The sequence below is a fragment of the Arachis duranensis genome, chromosome 6, assembly GCF_000817695.3.
Source record: "Arachis duranensis cultivar V14167 chromosome 6, aradu.V14167.gnm2.J7QH, whole genome shotgun sequence".
NCBI classification, from domain to species: domain Eukaryota; kingdom Viridiplantae; phylum Streptophyta; class Magnoliopsida; order Fabales; family Fabaceae; genus Arachis; species Arachis duranensis.
In genome coordinates, this window is record NC_029777.3 from 5,451,383 (window position 1) to 5,471,172 (window position 19,790).

At 33.1% G+C, this 19,790-nt stretch overlaps 1 protein-coding gene across 1 annotated transcript; it reads left to right on the top strand.

Moving 5' to 3' along the window:
• The first annotated feature begins 2,368 nt into the window (after positions 1-2,368).
• On the top strand, positions 2,369-9,173 carry LOC107492173 (kinesin-like protein KIN-14I). The gene is made up of 22 exons (XM_021126298.2): positions 2,369-2,781; positions 3,027-3,193; positions 3,349-3,492; positions 3,574-3,816; positions 3,898-3,972; positions 4,061-4,129; positions 4,221-4,295; positions 4,388-4,462; positions 4,556-4,633; positions 4,723-4,875; positions 4,992-5,819; positions 5,903-5,984; positions 6,086-6,181; positions 6,272-6,445; positions 6,536-6,642; positions 6,717-6,895; positions 6,998-7,159; positions 7,237-7,490; positions 7,578-7,798; positions 7,888-8,064; positions 8,384-8,778; positions 8,866-9,173. Exons 1-22 carry the CDS (start codon positions 2,667-2,669, stop codon positions 8,981-8,983), a joined length of 3,987 nt encoding a protein of 1,328 aa, XP_020981957.1. The 5' UTR covers positions 2,369-2,666; the 3' UTR covers positions 8,984-9,173.
• The last annotated feature ends 10,617 nt before the right edge of the window (positions 9,174-19,790 follow it).

Below are 19,790 nucleotides of genomic sequence, written 5' to 3' on the forward strand. Positions count from 1 at the left end.
CTTGCAAATCAAGGCTTGTTACTCGACCTTTAAGCTGAAGTGGAGAACATGGGTACAAAATTTTAAGAGCAAGTTAAAAAAAACGTGGAATTTGAAGATCAAAAAAGACGTGGGTGTCAAAACTTGAGGAACAAGATTCTTTATGGCCAAGGCAAGATCATGGCTGAGAAAAATGAAGAAGTAAGATAGTTGACAACATGCTCTATAACAAGTCCATCTGCATTATAAATAGTAAAAACTTAAAAGAGTTATGAGACTTTTTCAAAAACACTAGATCATCACAGCTTATGGAGTACATGTAGATATGAGTATCGGAAGTCCACTTTTATTTACTTTCCTTTAATTTTTTTCTGTTTTTTTCCATTTATTTTCTTCACGTATTTTATTGTTTATTTTTGTTCTTCAAGCAAATTTTTTTTAATTACTATTTTAAAGCTCCATTTATTTTATTGCAATTCTTTGTTATTTGTCACAATCCAAGCATCTCAAACATTTTGATATGGACGTTAAATAATTTCTAGGTCGAGCCCATTCTTATTTAGATGAGTCGTATCTGTTTTTTGATATTTGAGAATTGAGATCTTGATATAAGTTTGATTCGACACTTTGTTAAGATTACCAAAAATTAAGTGAAATAACTAAAAATAAATTTTTGTTGAGTTTAAATTTTAAATATTTTTTTATTTGAATTTTAAATATTTTTATTTTAAGAATTTTAGATTTTTTTTTTAATGTTAAATGTTGATTCACAATATTAACTATGCAATCTTAACTTTTTAAGATTTTTTTATTTTATTTTATTACTTATTATTTTGTGTCACCAGCATTAATGATAAACGACAAACAACAAATGAATAACGAATAGCAAACACCAAACAATGTTACCTTCTGGTCTCGTCTCTTTTCTTCTCATCTCAAATAATGATTAGAGTTTTGAAAGAAAAGAAAATAAAAAATTATAATATTACCTATTGAAATATGAATTATAATATTAAATTAGATATGTAATCATTACAACATAATATTATCTAACAAATACTTAAAAATAAGAATCGCAAAATAAGTGTAACTATATATCATATTTGAGGTATTGTTAGTTGATTATCAAATTCAAAGCTGTCTTTTATGTAATAATAGGTAGATAATGAAAATGCTAAACAATATTAATAAATATTTAGATAATTATATTTATTATTTTTAATTGGATGGTTATTTCTTTTGATTCGATTTACTTATGTACAATAATAATTAGATATTTAATTTACTAGATGTGTAAATGGTATCCTAATTTTTAATGTTAAGATTTAGGAGGTAATTTGAAGATGGAGTGTTTTTTTATTTTATTAGGTTAATTTTAAAATCTATTATCCACATTATTTACAAAAGTTATTGTCTATTTAGCAAAACCTAATATTATTAGAGACTAACAAATTTTATAATTTATATTCATTAATTAACTATTATTAATATTTTTAATAATGTAAAATTTTATCCAATAATATAAAATTACTTACTCTTCTTTTATTAATTAAATACCGATCAAATTTTAATAAAAATATGCACTTACACTTTTTCTTATCTATTTTCTCCATGTTTATATTATACTTTATACTCTAATTCTTTGCATCATGAATAAGCACGGCCTTTCATATAAAGTATAGGCTAGGAAAAAAGTNTTAATAAATATAAATATATATTTTTTATGTAATAATTAAATACTAATTTAAAATAATAATATTTATTGGTCATATAGTATTATTAATATGATATAAAATAAACAAATATTCAAATTGTATGATAAAGGCGTATTAACAGTGAATTGAAAATTTTAACCTCTAAGTATAAATATAAAGGAAAACAGACTAAAGCAAATATCAAAACACAAATTCCGTCAGAAGTTTTAAAAAAAGGTACGGTATTATCTATTGTTCTATACATAATCTAGTTTCAATGTAACTTAATAATAAGAAAAAAAATTAAAAACATCATTTAATTTAAATTAATTAATTTTGCTTCAATTTAGAAGCATCGTCCTTAAAAGAGAGAAAATAAATACCAAATAATTTATTATTACAGAGAGAAAAGAAACAGGGTGGGACTAAGAAAAATAAGAAAAAAGTAAAATAAAAAAGGAGAGTATAGAGTGTTGCTTTTACTTTTACCCACCCGTTAAATATAAAACATGCATTAAGGGACAAAGCGATAGGCTCGGAACCAGGTTCGGTTTTGGCTTTTCAACGTGAACAATATTATTAGGCAGCAAACTAAAAGGGACAGAGAAGAGAATAGAATAAAATAGAACAAACAAGAAAGCGAGAGAAAGGACCAACAATCAATAATCCAAACCCCATTTTCCTTTCTTCTCGCTTTCTTAAATTCTTTCTCATTCCCCTCTCTGTAATACATATTCATTATTCTTTCATTCTTTCATTTGTTTATTCATTCATTCATTCATTATTAGTTGTTTCTTTTTGTTTTGTTTTTTCATTCCTTACTCTCTGAATTTTGCTATTTTTCTCCGAAAAGCTAAAGCTTGTTTCCTCTTGCATTGTCTTTGTTTTGATCCACGTATATTATTTTTGAATTCATTGCTGGCTCTCCCAGCGGTTTTTGGATTCTTTTTTTCATTTTTCCTGTTTGAGTTTATAATCCGAGGCATAGTTATTATGACGACGGAGGAAGCTGTGCCATTCAATACTGTATCCGTTGTGGAAGACATTCTTCAGCAGCGCGGCGGCCACTTCGACGGCAAGTTGGCGTCACGGCGAGACGAAGAAGCATGTATATATCATAATATCCCCTGCCTCTCATTTCCTTCTTCTTTTTAAGATGAAAACACGTGCATGCATGTGAGATTTGTTTATTTTCTAACGTGAATGTATCTTTCTGTATGAAAATTCACGTGCAGTTATCTTTATGCGAGGTTGATAATTGAGAATCATTAGATGATTTAATGATTCTCAATTATTAATTTCACATAAAGAGAACCGCTCGTGAATCTCCATCATGATTCTAATTCTGAACAGCGGTGAGAAGAAATGAAGCTACTGAATGGATGCGTAAAACACTTGGAGTAGTCGCAGGGAGAGACTTGCCAGCAGAGCCTTCTGAAGAAGATTTCAGGGTCGCCTTGCGAACCGGTATTATCCTCTGCAATGTTCTCAACAAAGTTGTACCCGGTTCAATTCCCAAGGTACCCGGTTCAGTTTTTAATAGAAATTTACGTACAATTTTTTTCATGTAAAATTAATAGTTAAAAATTATTAGATAACAACAGCACCTTCACCCTTTTTCATTCACGTCTTATGAGATTAATTCAACTACTCACATCTTGAATTCTAATAACAGATAATTCAAGCCCCCAAGGATTCTGTCCTAGTTACTGATGGAGGAGCACCGATTGTGTTTCAGTATGGTGAAAATGTGAAGAGTTTTATTGAAGCTGTGGGAGAAATGGGGATTCCCACCTTTGAAGCTTCCGATATGGAAAAGGTGCTTGCTTACTATATTCAACTAAACCAAATAGCATAACCACAATGTTGTTATTTAACTTTACTAGTAATTTGTTTGTAGGGTGGAAATTTATCAAGGGTGGTGAGTTGTTTGTTAGAGCTCAAATCCTATGCGGAATGGGTACAGGGAGGGAAAATTGGGTCATGGAAATTGGCTGGCCTTCCGAATTCAAAGCCACCCTTGATGAAAACCCTTCTAAGAAGAAACTCTGAACCATCCATGATGAAATCCATGGGGAACACATTAGGGGACAAAGATTCTTCTGCTACTGACAATGATCCCAAGTCTAACCTCATCCAGATGGTTAGAGGAGATTCTATTCTATTCTATTCTATTCATATCATATTTACAACTTTAATTAACTCGTTGGATTGATATTTGTAGAATTCAACCTATCCTTCTTTAATTTCATTAGTTCGTGAGCATTTGTCAAATAAGAGGACAGAAGAAATTCCTTTTGTAAGTGTTATTGTTCCTATCAACTTAGATTTCAACCACCTTGATTTTATGCCTCCTTATCCAAACTCATAGTATCTTGCTATAATAGGTAGTTGAATCCCTGCTTAGTCAAGTCATGAATGAGTTTGAACATCGATTGCTTGAACAACATGAAAGGGTATGCATGTTTCTATTTTTAACTCTATGTTCACCAATGTGTAGTTGATTGACTTTGTGGATCAAGCTGAATATGACATTTTAAATGACAGATTAGAACAATTCAACAAGAAAAAGTATCAACATGTAAACCAGATGAAGATCGATTGCCTGAACGACAAGAAACGGTGCGCATTCTCTATTTTCAACTGCATGTTCACCATTGTATGTATATAATAGAGACTGAATCAAACTGAATGTGATTTTAAATGAATAGCAGGTTAAAACAATTCAACAAGAAAAAGTACCATCATCTAAACCAGATGAAGAAAGATTGCCTGAACGACAAGAAACGGTGTGCATTCTCTATTTTCAACTGCATGTTCACCATTGTATGTATATAATAGACTCTGTGAATCAAACTGAATATGTGATTTTAAATGAATAGCAGGTTAGAGAAATTCAACAAGAAACAGCATCACCATTCAAACCAGATAAACAGCGACTCATTGAACAACAAGAAACGGTACATGTCTCTATCTTCAACTGCATGCTCACCATTGCATATATAGCATACTTTATGAGTCAAACTAAATATAAGATTTGAATAAATAGAAGCTTAAAGAAATTCAAGAGCAGCTAAGAGCAGCTCAACAAGAGCTGCTTAGAGCAGCTCAACAAGAGCAGCTTAGAGCAGTTCAACAAGATAAAGTATCATCATCTAAACCAGAACCTTTGGTTTCAAAAGCTGCTCCTATTGACGAAGAGGTAAAATTTCTTATTCTTGAGGTATTTGTCTTACAACAGCAAAAGAAAAATGTTTACATTTGTCATTGTCGTGATCTGGAATGTTTGATTTCTTATTTGGTTCGAGGATTGTAAAGATGGAAGAAAAGGAAGAGAAGATAGATACAAAAGAAGAAACAATGGAAGAAAATGTGGAAGAAATGATGGAAGAAACACAGGCCGAAGAGGTTGAGATGGAAGAAGAGGAGGAAGAAATAGATGAGATGGAAGAAAAGGGAGAAGAAACAAAAGATCTAGATCTTCCTCGGGACAATGGACCAAGCCTCGAGTTCTTAAGACAACAAGAGAATATCCGAAAAGAAGAGTTACTCCGACAAGAAGAGATAATCCGACAAGAGAGAGCTCGACATGAAGAGATAATCCGAGAAGGGGAGAGAGTCCGACAAGAAGAGTTAATCCGACAAGAAGAGATAATCCGACAAGCGGAGAGAGCTCGACAAGAAGAGATAATCCGACAAGGGGAGAAACTCCGACAAGAAGAGTTAATCCGACACGAAGAGATAATCCGAGAAGGGGAGAGAGTCCGACAAGAACTAATCCGAGAAGGGGAGAGAGTCCGACAAGAAGAGTTAATCCGACAAGAAGAGATAATCCGACAAGCGGAGAGAGCTCGACAAGAAGAGATAATCCGAGAAGGGGAGAGAATCCGACAAGAAGAGTTAATCCGACAAGAAGAGATAATCCGACAAGCGGAGAGAGCTCGACAAGAAGAGATAATCCGACAAGGGGAGAAACTCCGACAAGAAGAGAGAGCTCGACACGAAGAGATAATCCGGCAACACGAGGTAACCCTGCAACAAGAGAGAGCTCGGCAAGAAGAGATGATCCGGCAACAAGAGATAGTCCGACAACAAGAAAGATCCCGACAACAAGCGATAGTCCAACGACAAAACAAGAGTCTCCAGGTAATTTTGTAACATACACTGATGTACACACCATTCAAATATTGTTGGTGGTAAATAGAGATTTTATTCTTGCCATTCTTTAGGATTTGAAAACTATAGTCCATCAAACAAAATCAGGAGTACAGGCTATGCACAAGAAGTACCAGGAAGATTTCCTAGTACTATGTAAGTATAATGATGATAATACTAACAGCAATTTAAGGAGAAAAAAGATTATGAATAACAGTTATCTATGTAATTACTAACTAGCTTCCTATAATAAATAGGCAAGCATGTGCGTAGCTTAGTTTCTGCTGCTGCAGGATATCAGAAAGTTCTTGAGGAGAACCGTAAGTTATATAATCAAGTGCAGGATCTGAAAGGTAAACTCTAATGGTTAAAGAATTAAGATTGATAACATTGGCCACTGGTTTTTCTATGTTCTAATTGACTTATTTATTCTATGTTGGTAGGGAATATTAGGGTGTACTGCAGAGTTAGACCCTTCTTGGGCGCTCCATCGCCCAATCAGAGTGTCGGTAGTATTGATGATGGAAGTATCTCAATCTTAACACCTTCAAATTATGGGAAAGAGGGGAAGAAGACATTCAATTTTAACAAATGTTTTGGTCCTAGTGCAACACAATGTTAGTCTTTCTTTGTGTTCTTTAACTATATTTTTATTTATTTATTTATATTTGTATGCTTACTCACTGTCATTGTTTGCTTGCTTTCAGCACAAGTTTTCGCCGACACACAACCGCTGATTCGGTCAGTGTTGGATGGATACAATGTCTGCATATTTGCCTATGGCCAAACAGGATCAGGAAAAACATTCACTATGGTAAAAAAAAACCGCTTAGATTACAAATGTTGATTCTCTTAGAGCAATGATAACTCTATGAATGTTGAATGCAGTCTGGGCCAGACGATCTTACCGAGGAAACCATGGGTGTCAACTACCGTGCCCTGAATGATCTTTTCCTACTTCAGGATCAGAGGAAGGACACCATTATCTATGAGATTGGTGTTCAGATGCTTGAGATTTACAATGAGCAAGTCAGAGATCTACTATCCACAGATGGAGCTACCAAAAAATATCCTTCATTTGTGATATACATACTATACTTTATTTATTTGTAGATGAAATGATTTTATTGAACATGTGATATGAAATATGATCCTTAACCCCTTCTCACATTAGAAATTCGCAACCGTTCCCAGAACGGACTCAATGTGCCTGATGCCAACCTTGTTCCTGTTGCAACAACTGCTGATGTCATAAACTTGATGAACTTGGGAAACAAGAATCGAGCTGTTGGTTCTACTGCCATGAACTCTCGTAGTAGCCGTTCTCACAGGTAAGCAGAACTTGTGCTGTGCTGTGTGAAAAACATTACTTTTCTCTATTTGGTACTAAACCTGATTGTTATTGCAGTTGCCTAACAGTTCATGTTCAAGGAAAATACCTGACATCGCCAAAAACCATTCATGCTAGCTTGCATCTGGTTGATCTAGCAGGAAGCGAAAGGGCTGATAAAACTGAAGCCACTGGAGATAGGCTCAAGGAAGCTCAGTATATCAACAAGTCACTTTCTGCCTTGGGAGATGTTATCTCTTCCCTTGCTGCAAAGAGTTCCCATGTTCCCTACAGGAACAGCAAACTCACCCAATTGCTTCAAGATTCTCTTGGTATGCTTTTCATCTTCAATTCTTATCCACTCCTTGCTACATTTGTCACCTTTCAATATAAGAAGCTAAGTAAGTTGTATGTATCAGGTGGGCAAGCAAAGACACTAATGTTTGTTCATATTAGTCCTGAGCCTGATGCAGTTGGAGAAACACTTAGTACACTTAAGTTTGCAGAACGTGTTGCCACTGTTGAACTTGGTGCTGCTAAAGCTAACAATGCTGGTGGTGATAATAAAGCTGGTAATAACGCTAATACTAGTGGTGGTAGCAGCAAAGATGGTGCTGATGTCAAAGATCTCAAAGACCAGGTTCTTATTAATTATTATGAAAAACTTTTTGCTATATCATAGTGTGTACTACTTTGTATCGAGAGTTTTATAACGTGTTGTTTGTGTAGATTGCTAGCTTGAAGGCAGCCTTAGCAAGGAAGGATGCAGAACTAGAACAATATCAAGGCATGAACCTTGATGGAGCAAAGTTGAATAAATCTCATGGATCTACTCCTTCACTACGTAATTTGGGTTCTACTGGAGGTGCTAGGAAGCTGCCAAGAGATGATTCTGCTAACTCAGAGGTAAGGTAACAATGTTATTAAGTCTAACCATAAATTGAGAAAAAATAAAAAAAGGTTAACTTATTTGGCTTACAATATTTTGTTTAGTTTGAGTTTTCATTTACAGTGTTTTTTGTTTTTAGAATTCTATCAAAAAAACATGAAGCAAAAACAGAAAACATAATAATGTTATAGTTTCTACTGTTTTCCCTTTTTCCTTCACAGAATCTTGAAAACATAATAAAACACAAATAGTATTCTCTACTCACTAGTCATGTTGATAGTAAACCTGTGAGTCCAAAACTGATATTTAATTTGGTGTGTTTGTATGGTTTGAAAGGGCCAAAACCAGGACGAATCGAAGCTGAAAAGAAGAAGCTTAGATTACGAGGACATGGAAACTGGGTATGAAAATTCTGGGGACTGGATGAACAACCATAATAATAAGATGGCAATGGCAATGGCAATGAAGAGGAATGATAGCTTAACTAGTAATGATAGCCTAGTGGCACAATGGGAAGCAGATAACAAACCATCATCTCCATCTTCTAGTCCAACTTCATATGATTATGATGATGATATGGCAACCAATGATAATTCATCTGAGGCATCAGACATGAACTGGCAACCAACACCTAAATCAACCTCCTCCACTCCTTCAAACGCCTCATCAAGCCTTAAACCAAAGAAAACAACAACAACTGCTCCTCTTAAACCAACAAAGACCGCGGACAGGTATTTTATTTCTTACAACTAATAAACTACTTCTTTGTTGAATATTTTTGTTTTACTTTTATATAACACTGGATGGAAAATATATAGGAGTCCTGCATCATCAGCTCCCACACCAGCAGCAAAGAAACCAGCAGCAGCAGTAGGTAGTCAAGTAAAAAAGGTTGCAGCCACTGATGTAAAGAAAAGAGTTGGGGGTGCCAAGTGAAAAAGTTGTTACATTACAACTATTAATGCCAATTCATGTTTTCTTGCTCCACTACTGCATGTATTTAAAATTTTTGTGAAGGGAAGAGAGAGTGGTTTTTATATGTCTATGTATGTATATTATTCTTTGCAGCGTCACAATGCGTAAGTTGGTGCCAAACTATATGAAAAGATATGGTGTAAAAAAGAACAAAAGGAGATTCAAAACAAAAGTGGTTATAGTAGTGTGAAAAACTGAAAATGTTAATTAAATGACAAGTACACAACAAATGATGTATATGTGCAGCTATTTAAATAAATAAACAAATAAAAAAATAAGTAATTATTTCTTTTAATATTTAAATTAATATTAGTTCATTCTTAATTTTTTTTACACTGATTCCTATCTTTTTCAAATAAATAACTAGTTTTTGAAGCGTCCACAATAATAAGAAAATCTTTTTATTAAATTTCAAGAATAATTTACTAAATTAAACTAGTTGAAGATGGATACTACCACATTGTTCTAAAACTGAAATTACACGATTTAATTTAAACCGGTTTGAAATTTAATTTATTAGTTTTTTAGCTAAACTGATTTGTCCAAAATTTTAATAAAAATAACATAGTTTAATCGATTAAACAGTGGGTTACCCACAAATTTGTACAAAAAAAATATAAAACCTAGTGAAAAACTACGATTTATGCCTGGAAAAATAAAATAAATCGGTAGCCTTTTTTTGGTTTTATGCTCTTCATGAATCAGAGGAAAACCCAGCATGCAATCACAATTTAGGGCTAGAATCACATGCAAGTATAATACTAGATATTTCTCACGATTTACCTTCATCAGTTCCAATCCTTTTAATAGCGTTGTGTAGAACCTATGTACATAATAAATAAATTAAATAGATCAGAGCTCAACTGTGATGGGAGTATTTTTCCGAATTGTGATAAAGTTATAATAGTATTTGAATTTTAAAAGTCATATAAAATATCTTTTATAAACTTTTAATTACGAGTTTGTTAACATTTTTAATTATTAAAAATAACTAATCAAATTTGACTTTGAAAAATATTTTAAAAATTAAGAGATCTACTTGTACGTATTTGAGAAATAAATGTAGATCTTTTCAATTTTTATAGTTATTTTTTATAATTAAAATAAGTGCACTACACTTTTAATTAAGCTTCTTTTATTATGTGCAAGTTATGTTTCTAAATTTTCTTAAGTTATTTTTATTACGTTTTTTATTTAACAATTGATGAAAAATAATGATGAATCAAGATGGTTAATAATACGAACGACAAGTCTAGAGACCAGCAACTTTTGTGTTTTGTAACCAGTACTTAACTATCAAAAGAAAGTAAGTGATATTTTATCATTGGATAAAATCTCACACCATTAAAAACACTATTAATGGTCAATTAATGATTACAAAATATAAAAGTTGCTGACTCCTAATTTTTCTCTAATATTCATATTATCCAGTATGAAAGTTTAGAAAATCAGTTTACATAAGTATAAAGTTTAAGAACTAAAATACACATGACCCAAGAATTAGGGTAACTTTGATCTATTTAAAGGGAAAGGGCTGACAAGAAAGAAAAAACAAAAGATGGCTAAGCTATGTCCTGCTGCAGGAGAGGCAGCCAATCATCCAAAAGGTTGGAGCCATGTGAACTGCTCACTATTACAAAAGATGTCAAATCTAGCCATGCAGTCTGCCACCTTGTTAGCATCTCATTGAAGTAATGCAAAGCTGAATGAGGCTCGACTACACATCTTTAGATCAATTTTTTTTTTTTAAAAAAATCATATTTTATTGATTTACTAGAAAATAAACCTAAGCAGAATCAGTTTCGCATTGAATGGAGAAGCACCATGCTCTAAATTTATCTATAACCCAATCCAAATAGTCCGTTGTTCACAACGAAGAACACTAGTACCCAGAATCGTACTGCCAACTAGCCAATTCCCCTCATGATCACGTAAAACACAGTCATACTCAACTTTATCACGATTAGAAAAAGTCTAGGAGTCAGTAACTTTATTAAATTCCGGTTAGCATGTAACTAGCAAAAAAAAAGTGAATAATTTCATAATCCATATTATTAAATAAAATTTTACACTATTAAAAATATTATTAATGGCTACGAATCACAAAAGTTGCTGCCCTCTAACACTCCTCGTTCAGAAAAACACTCTCATCACAGTTGAGCTTTGATCGATCTAAATTTTTTATTATATACATAGGTTCTGCGCAACGCTATAAAAAGAATTGGAGCTCATGAACATAAATCGTGAAAAAATATTTAGTATTATACTTGCATGTGATTCTGACCATAAATCAATCAGTGGTTGCATGCTGGATTTTTCCTATCGTACATGAAGAGCATAAAATCAAGAAAACGCCCACGATTTACTCTTTTTTCTAGGCATGAATTGTGATCTTTCATTAGGTTTTATATTTTTTGTTAAAACTTGTGGGTGACTCGCGATTTATATAAATGTAGGGAGGACAAAATAGTACTCATTTCAGTTTTATAATTCGTAAATTATCCAAATTCTAATTATATAGAGAGAAATGCTAGAGAATTATCAGAATTTATTAATTTTTAATCATTAATTAGTCATTAATATTTAAAAGTATAAGATAAAATATATTATTAGATTATTAGATTAAAAGAATTACATTAAAAAAATAAATTAATAATTAAATAATGATTAAAAATAATAAATTTTGATATTTCTAATTTTTCAATTATATAAAGTTAAAAAAATATATATTTATATATAACATTATCCTTTTTTTTTCAAAGCTTATTCAATACACGCCCTAAATATGTGCTATTTCAGTTTTGCAACCTCTTTATGTACCACAAAACATATTACTGTTGGATTGAATGCTAAAGAAAATCGACTAATTTTTTTTAATATTGAGTGTTCACGTGAGATTTATCAAAATATTGAATTTGTTGATGAATTTTGTTAATATGAGGTATTGGTAACAACAATAAAATTATTGATCTACAACTTAAGTATGAAAGAATTGGCAACTTTTGTCATTATTATAAGTGTGTAAGTCACGAAATAAGAAGATGCAATGAATATCTAAAAGATGCTATATAGGGTAAGGAGGGAGAGGAGTTATGAGGTGAATAGATTAGGGCTGATGAATTTGATAGAAAATTAGAGAACAAAAAAAATCAACAAACAAATTGGACTAAAAACCATGAGGAAGGAAGGCAGAAGTCAATAAAGCCAATTTCAATTAGCCTGATTCGAGGTTTTGCGAGTCTCTTAGTCGAAGACAAAGACTTTAAAACGGGGGAAGAAAATGAGAAAGTTTAGAGTGGGCAGAGTAAACTAATTTTAAAAGAACAAAATATATTTTATCAATATACACAAGTTGTTGTTGTGGTAATAGCCAATAAAAAAGGGATGTTGAACTACCAATTCAAATTCCTAGTAATAACGGAGTTTTTTCTTTCACGATTAAGGTGACAATAAAGGGAAAGAAGTTGTCAAGAAGACAAAGATAAAACAACTAGCTAAAAAAGTCTCAATATATAAATATCTCACACGAGTTAAAAGAGCTACGGAAGCTGCTGCAAGTTCTGCTTCCAAAAAACAGTGTCAGGAGGAGTCGGATGAGGTTAAAAAGGGAGAGGGTGTCACCCAACAATTGACACCTAAAGGGTTACGAAGATGCTCTCGTAAAACTATCGGTTTACAACATTAAAAGGATTCATAAATCATTCCTCTAAATTATTATTCTTAAATGAAACCAAGAATAATGCCTCGAGGTAAGATTCTAAAAATCTTTCAATCATACCCATATATGTCTTATCCCTAAAATTTCATATGCTACATCTATGAAAGAAATCAGACTGATAAGCTATAGCAGTATATTTTATAAGATCATTTCAAAAATTCTGGTGCATTGACTACACTATGTTATGAACAGAATCATCAGTAACAATCAGTGCTTTTATCAAAGAGTAACTGATTAGTGATAATATCTTGATAGCACATCAATTTACGCATTTTTTAAGGAATAAGACTTATGGAGAGTTTGACTTAGTATTGAAATTCGATATGAGTAAAGCGTATAATAGGGTGGAATGGAGTTTTATTTGGGATATCATAAAATGACTCAATTTCTGTGATAAATGGATGAACTAGATTAAGGAGTTAGTAGTAACAGTTTCTTACTCTATTACTGTGGATGGACAACCTCATGAATTACGCACTTTTTAAGGAATAAGACTTATGGAGAATGACTTAGTATTGAAACTCGATATGAGTAAAGCATATGATAGGGTGGAATGGAGTTTTATTTGGGATATTATGAAATGACTCGAATTCTGTGATAAATGGATGAACTAGATTAAGGAGTTAGTGACAACAATTTCTTATTCTATTACTGTAGATGGACAACCTCATGGTTTCTTTAAACCATATAGAGGGTTGCGACAAGGAGACCATTTATCCCCTAATTTTTTATTTTGTGCAGAAAGACTCTCCCACCTGCACCACAAAGAGAACAGAGATAAGATATTTCTGGACTAAGGCTTAATCATTGATATTCGAAAGTCAGTCATTTTTTTTGCAGACGACTCAATATTTTTTACTAGAGCTACAGAAGAAGAGTGAGACCACCTAATTGAGATCCTACAAGTCTATGAGGAGATTAGTTGACAAATGGTCAACCTAGATAAATTCTCAGTTTTTTCAGCAAAAATACGCCTATCCATGTGCGTGATGAGCTAGCTAGTACGTTGCGGGTTCCCCACATAGGCAATTAAAATAAATACTTGGGATTGCCGGTAGTTATGCATGTTGGGAATAATACATCATTCCCCCTTGAGAAAATACCTTTCACAGAGAAATAAAATAGATACAATCACAACACAAGAATTTAACGTGAAAACTCCAATTACTGGAGAAAAAACCACGGCCGTTGCCAAATGACAACCAGAGAATATCTCTATGTGAAAATTGTTACAACACATAGACTTCTTTCTCTCTAATACCGGCACTCCAGTACACCCACACTCTCAAAGCAAATATTTAACTACACCTCACAACACTCTCTAATCAAAAGGTATAGAGGAAAAGAAAAGTTAGATACAAGCTTTAAGTGTTTCCGACTGGTGCAAAAAATATGGAGAACTTAGCCTCATATTTATAGCCTAGGCCACCCACTCCATTTGCTATCCTAAGCAATGTGGGACTAATTCAACCAAATTCTAACAATCTCCACCTTGATTGAAATAGTCACACATCTTCAGCTTCCATAGTCAACACCGACAATTCTTTACTGCCATTGTCTATACCGACAATCATAGTTCAGAGAACTATCATACTCCACCATGAAAGTATACTCACTTGGAATTAGACCACTCCAAGCATTTCGCCTTGGTACAGATCGAAACCTTGCTGAAAATTCATGTTGCAACTTCCAAATTGGCTTTTCCTGGAAGTTCTTCAGCCATCGACATAACTCCGCCACACACCTTGCATCTCAACGCCAACCAATGCTCGTGTGCAATTGTGGACCCGATTGCCACAACTATCCTTATCCATGGCAGTGCGGTAATACCACGAGGATACTTCTTGTCTTCTATACCTTGTGCATTCCTGATTGTATCAACACATCCTTGACTTGTATTTGCTACAAGCCAAAATTGATTCTTCCATCAAAATTTTCTATTTCAAGCTTCACAGCACTTGAATATCCTGACATTGTTGCAACCGTATACTAAAATAGTATAACTCAACTGTAGACCGTGCACTAGGAAGGGTCCCCAGGAAAGAGAGGTGGGTCACAATGGACACACTTAAGTACCAGGTCTTTCCTTAGCCAGAACCTTTCCAAAGTGCACTCTCACAGTGTCACATTGCCTTCCAGTAACAACAACAGTAACCAAAGATCAACCTCAAGCTACAGGACAAAGTTCTTTTCTGATGTGGAAGGTCAGACTAGGCTGCAACGACAGAGCATACTAAGAATAAATCCCACCGAACCGAAGCTCTGATACCACTTGTTGGGAATAATACATCATTTCTCCTTGAGAAAATACCTTTCACAGAGAAATAAAATAAACACAATCACAACACAAGAATTTAACGTGGAAACTCCAATTACTGGAGAAAAAACTACGGCCATTACCAAATGACAACCAGAGAATATCACTATGTAAAAATTGTTACAACACATAGACTTCTTTCTCTCTAACACCGGCACCCCAGTACACCCACACTCTCAAATTAAATATTTAACTACACCTCACAACACTCTCTAATCAAAAGGTATAGAGGAAAAGAAAAGTCAGATACAAGCTTTAAGTGTTTCCGACTGGTGCAAAAAATATGGAGAACTTAGCCTCATATTTATAGCCTAGGCCACCCACTCCATTTGCTATCCTAAGCAATGTGTTCAACCAAATTCTAACAATGCAAAGATCTAAAAAGGATACTTTTAACTATATTAAGGATAAAATCTCTCAAAAATTACAACACTGGAAAAGAAAACTTCTTTTTTCAAGTGATAAGGAGGTGTTAATCAAGGCAGTGGCAGCAGTAGTTTCTATTTATACCCTCAATTTTTTCAAACTTCTAGAGACATTGATTAGAGATATTCAGCAAGCAATGATGCAATTTTGGTGGGGGCAGAAAAATATAGAGAGAATGATGCAGTGGATTAGCTGAAAAGTTTCATGAAAACCAAGACCTCAAGGGGGTTTAAACTTAAAAAATTTGAAGGCATTCAATCTCGCTATGCTAGCTAAATAGGGATGGAGAATTCTGACTAAGTCTCATTCCCTAATACATAAAATCTATAAAAGCAAATATTATAGATTTTCTAATTTTTGGAGAGGTGAAGTTGGAAATAATTCATCTTGGAGATGAAGGAGTGTGTTGGAGGGAAGAAAGGTGTTGGAGAAAGGTTTGCTTTAAAAATTTGGCAGAAGCATTTCAGTGAGTATTAAAAAGGATTCATGAGTTCATAAGTTTACTACTATAAATCCTATTTCTAATGCCATTTCAGTGAGTATTAAAAAGGATTCATGAGTTCATAAGTTTACTACTATAAATCCTATTTCTAATGCCAATACAGGACACCACTAGAATGTGTTTTAGAGTTAATTCAGCTAAATAAAAAATAGAATCAGACATTGATAACAAGCATTTTCAGTACAGAAGTAGCAACAACCATTCTCAAAATAGTTATCCAAGAAGGAGAAGACACACTGACTTGGATGAAGACGAAAAAGGGAGTTACTCGGTGGCTTCAGAGTGTAAGGTTGCTTTCCAATTCTTCCACCCTTCCATCGAATTTTTACCTGAAGAACATCAATAAAGCTCACTATGGTCCTCAATTTGAAAGCTAAAGTATCCACTGAAAATTAAAAACTCTTTGTGGAAGGTGATGCACGAGGCCTTACCAGTTAAGAAGAAAGTAAACTCAAGAATTGCTGCAATGAACTCAGACTATCCAAGATGCGAATTGGAGGAAGAGTCTATTTTTCATTGCCTCTGGTCATGCCTCGACGCCATTGAAGCTTGAAGCGACAACCAACTGCCTATTCCTCTCTGAGTTGAAAATCCTTGGCGATGGTGGATGTAATTGACCGAATCCCTTCAAAAGAGTGGAGATTATCAACGATTGAAAGTTTTGGTAGCTTACACAACATGGGAGAATTGGAGAGAAAATAATGAAGTGATATTCATTGGCTCCTGAAAAAAATCCCCTTTGGTGGCAGAAGCTACGGGAAGAGCTCTTGGAAACCTATAAACTCATTTCTCTTTTACGTTACTGGTTATTGTATATTGTTTTAGTTGAAACTTTTCGTTTTTCCCTTTTGATTGTAGTTCAATGTGGACCATTTATTCCATCTAATAAAAGTATCTACCTTTTGATTAAAAAAAATACTTAACCAAATCCAACCAAGTTGTTATAGCCGCTCTTCTTCTTCTTCTTTTTCTTCTTCTTCTTATTTGTTATGGTCGTCACCACCACCACCTCCATCTTCTCATTCTCTTTCTTTTTCTCATTTGAATTTTTTCGATCTCCTCCTTATTCCTTTTCCTCCTCCTCCTCCTCCATTATCATTATTATCATCATCGTTATCGTTATTATCATCATCGTTGTCTTTTTATATGTATAACAGTTTAAATTTAGAATGCACTGAATTTTTCAATGATGACGACCTACAAATAAACCCAGTTTAAAACAAGTTTAGACTAAAAGTGCACCTTATTTACATTTATGATGAACCGAAATTAAATTTAGAATACACCAAAATTACTCAATGATGACGAACACAAATAAACTCAATTCAAAATAAGTTCAGACAAAAAGTACATTTTATTTAAATCCAGAATGCACTAAAATTACTTAATGATGATGATACAAGAACAAACTTGGTTCAAAATAAGCACAGACCAAGTGCAAGTTATTTAAATCCGGAATGTACTAAAATTATTTAATGATAACTCAAAATTCTTCCTCCTCCTCCTTCTTCATTATCATCATCATCTTCTTCTTATTCTTTTCTTATTCATCTTCTCTTTCTTGTTTTATCTTCTCATTATTTTTCTTATTTTACTCTCTTAACAAGAATAAAAAATAAGAAAAAATCAAATAAAGAAGAAGAAAAAATACATAATGATACAAATTTAATAGAAAGAGGAGGAATCTACATTCATTCAACTAAATAAGATTGCAATACATACATATAAAAAGAAGAAATAAGTGTAACAGAAAGAAGAAAAAAAAAGAAAGAAGAATAAAAAAATATAACATTATTAAAGAAGATACTTTTGTGCTTTTATAGCAAAATTTCGATGGCAAAACTAAGAAATTTATGTGTTATTATTATTAAGAAATTTTAGTATTTTTTTCTTATGAATTTTTCATAATTCAAAACTCTTCCTCCTCCTCTTCGTCCTCTTCTTCTTTTTTCATTTTCTCATTATTTTTCTTGTTTCATTCCTTTAAGGGGAACAAAATCAAAAAAAGAGAAGAAAAATCAATTAAAAAAGAATAAATAACTGTAATATCACATGAGAAAAAAGAGAAAAACGAAAAAAATAAACACAACAATAGTAGCATCGATAGAAGAAGAAGAAAAAAGCGAATATGCATGAAGAAGAAAAACATTGTAAATTCAACACATGTTGTGTGAGTAGATTTTGTTTAATTTAGACCAATTTAATTGAACTTAATTACTAAAAAAATTTAGATGCGTAGAGAAACTCTTTCAATTGCTAATGATAACTTCTTGTAAAGTGAAAAAATAAACATTACTTACAATATTAGCAATTATGTTGCACGTATAATATAGATATTATCGAGAACATTATAGATTTGTTAAGTAAAAACTGAGAGGTGTCATTTACTTGGATTAAAAGAAATACTAATGTTGTTTTAATTGTCTAGCTAAAATAAGGACTAAGAGTACTTATTTTTAATCGATGTAGATTTAATTAAGTGATGATCTCAAGTAAATTTTGTTAAAGGATTTTGCCAGATAATTTTTCGATGTTATTCTTCTGTGGTTTTAATTTTTATTACAGCCACAAAAAAAATAATGACATATAGAAGAATAAATTTTCTCAATTTTTTACGTGGAGTGGATCTCTCATTATTTAGCATTTTCTCTTACATATTTTATCTCAATCTCACCTAAAAAATATATAATAAAAATCATATTAAAAAAATTGAAAAGATCATTTTTTGGGTAAAAAACCCAAATAAACCAAGCTGAGAATTTTTTTACCCAAATTAGCCAAAATGAAAATTTTTTCAACATTTAACCAATGACCATTTTAATGTAATTCGAATCAACATAATTCGAACTACAAATACAAGTAATTCGAAACAACTAGCTTTGAATTAAGTTCATACCAAATTGCATGTAATTTGAATCAAGTAGAATCGAATTAGAAAAGCATAATTCGAATTGTATCAATTCAAATTACTAAGGATACGTGACACTAAGGAGTTCGAATCATATTGATTCGAATTACTAGTGAGTTGCCTACATAAAGAGTTCGAACCAAACTCATTCGAATCAGTTTCCCTTCCTCATACCCCACCAATCCCAGAGAAAACGACCCAGAATCTGTACGAGAAAGACTCGAGAGGCATATTGAGACGATGGGGGACGATCCGGCAAGATTGTATCGTTTGGATGGAGTCGCTCATATCGCCGGGGTGATCAACGACGAGGTTAGTGGTTTTTGATAGCGGTATATGTTTAGTGGTTTTTGTTATTACTTTTTGAAAGTGGTTTATGAAGGTGGTATTGCTAGTGGTTTATATAAGAGGTTTTGCATGCGGTTTTGTATAGTGATTTTGTATGCGGTTTTGTTGATTGTTTATGTTAACAGTTTACGTAGGTGGTATTGGTAGTTGTTAATTTGAGTGGGTTTGGCCGGTGGTTTTTGTAGGTGGAGTAGCCACTGGTTCATGCTAGTTTCATATTTGAATGCGGTTTTAGGCTACTTTATTTCTAGTGGTTTTTTGGATGTGGTTTGACTATCTGGTTTTGCTAGTGGTCTAATATATCTCCTTTTGCATGTGGTATTTATTAGTTGTTTATGTCTTGATTTGTATTTATAACTAGTACTTGAGTTTGTTCTAATCATGCGGTCCTTGTAATGCGCAGCCCCAGCGTTGCATATCGAGTATGCGGCGGCAGCAGGGAATGCGACTTGATGAGATGTACGTTCCGTACTTGCAGATGGCTGGATTATACCATTTTGCGAGACTGAACGACAGGTGGTTCTGATTAGACGAGCCGCTTGTGAGTGC

Coding starts and splice junctions, on each gene's coding strand:
- LOC107492173 (XM_021126298.2), top strand. CDS start 2,667: ATGACGACGGAGGAAGCTGTGCCATTCAATACTGTATCCGTTGTGGAA. Junction 3,493..3,573: donor AAGCTTCCGATATGGAAAAG/GTGCTTGCTTAC, acceptor ATTTGTTTGTAG/GGTGGAAATTTATCAAGGGT. Junction 6,446..6,535: donor TGGTCCTAGTGCAACACAAT/GTTAGTCTTTCT, acceptor GCTTGCTTTCAG/CACAAGTTTTCGCCGACACA.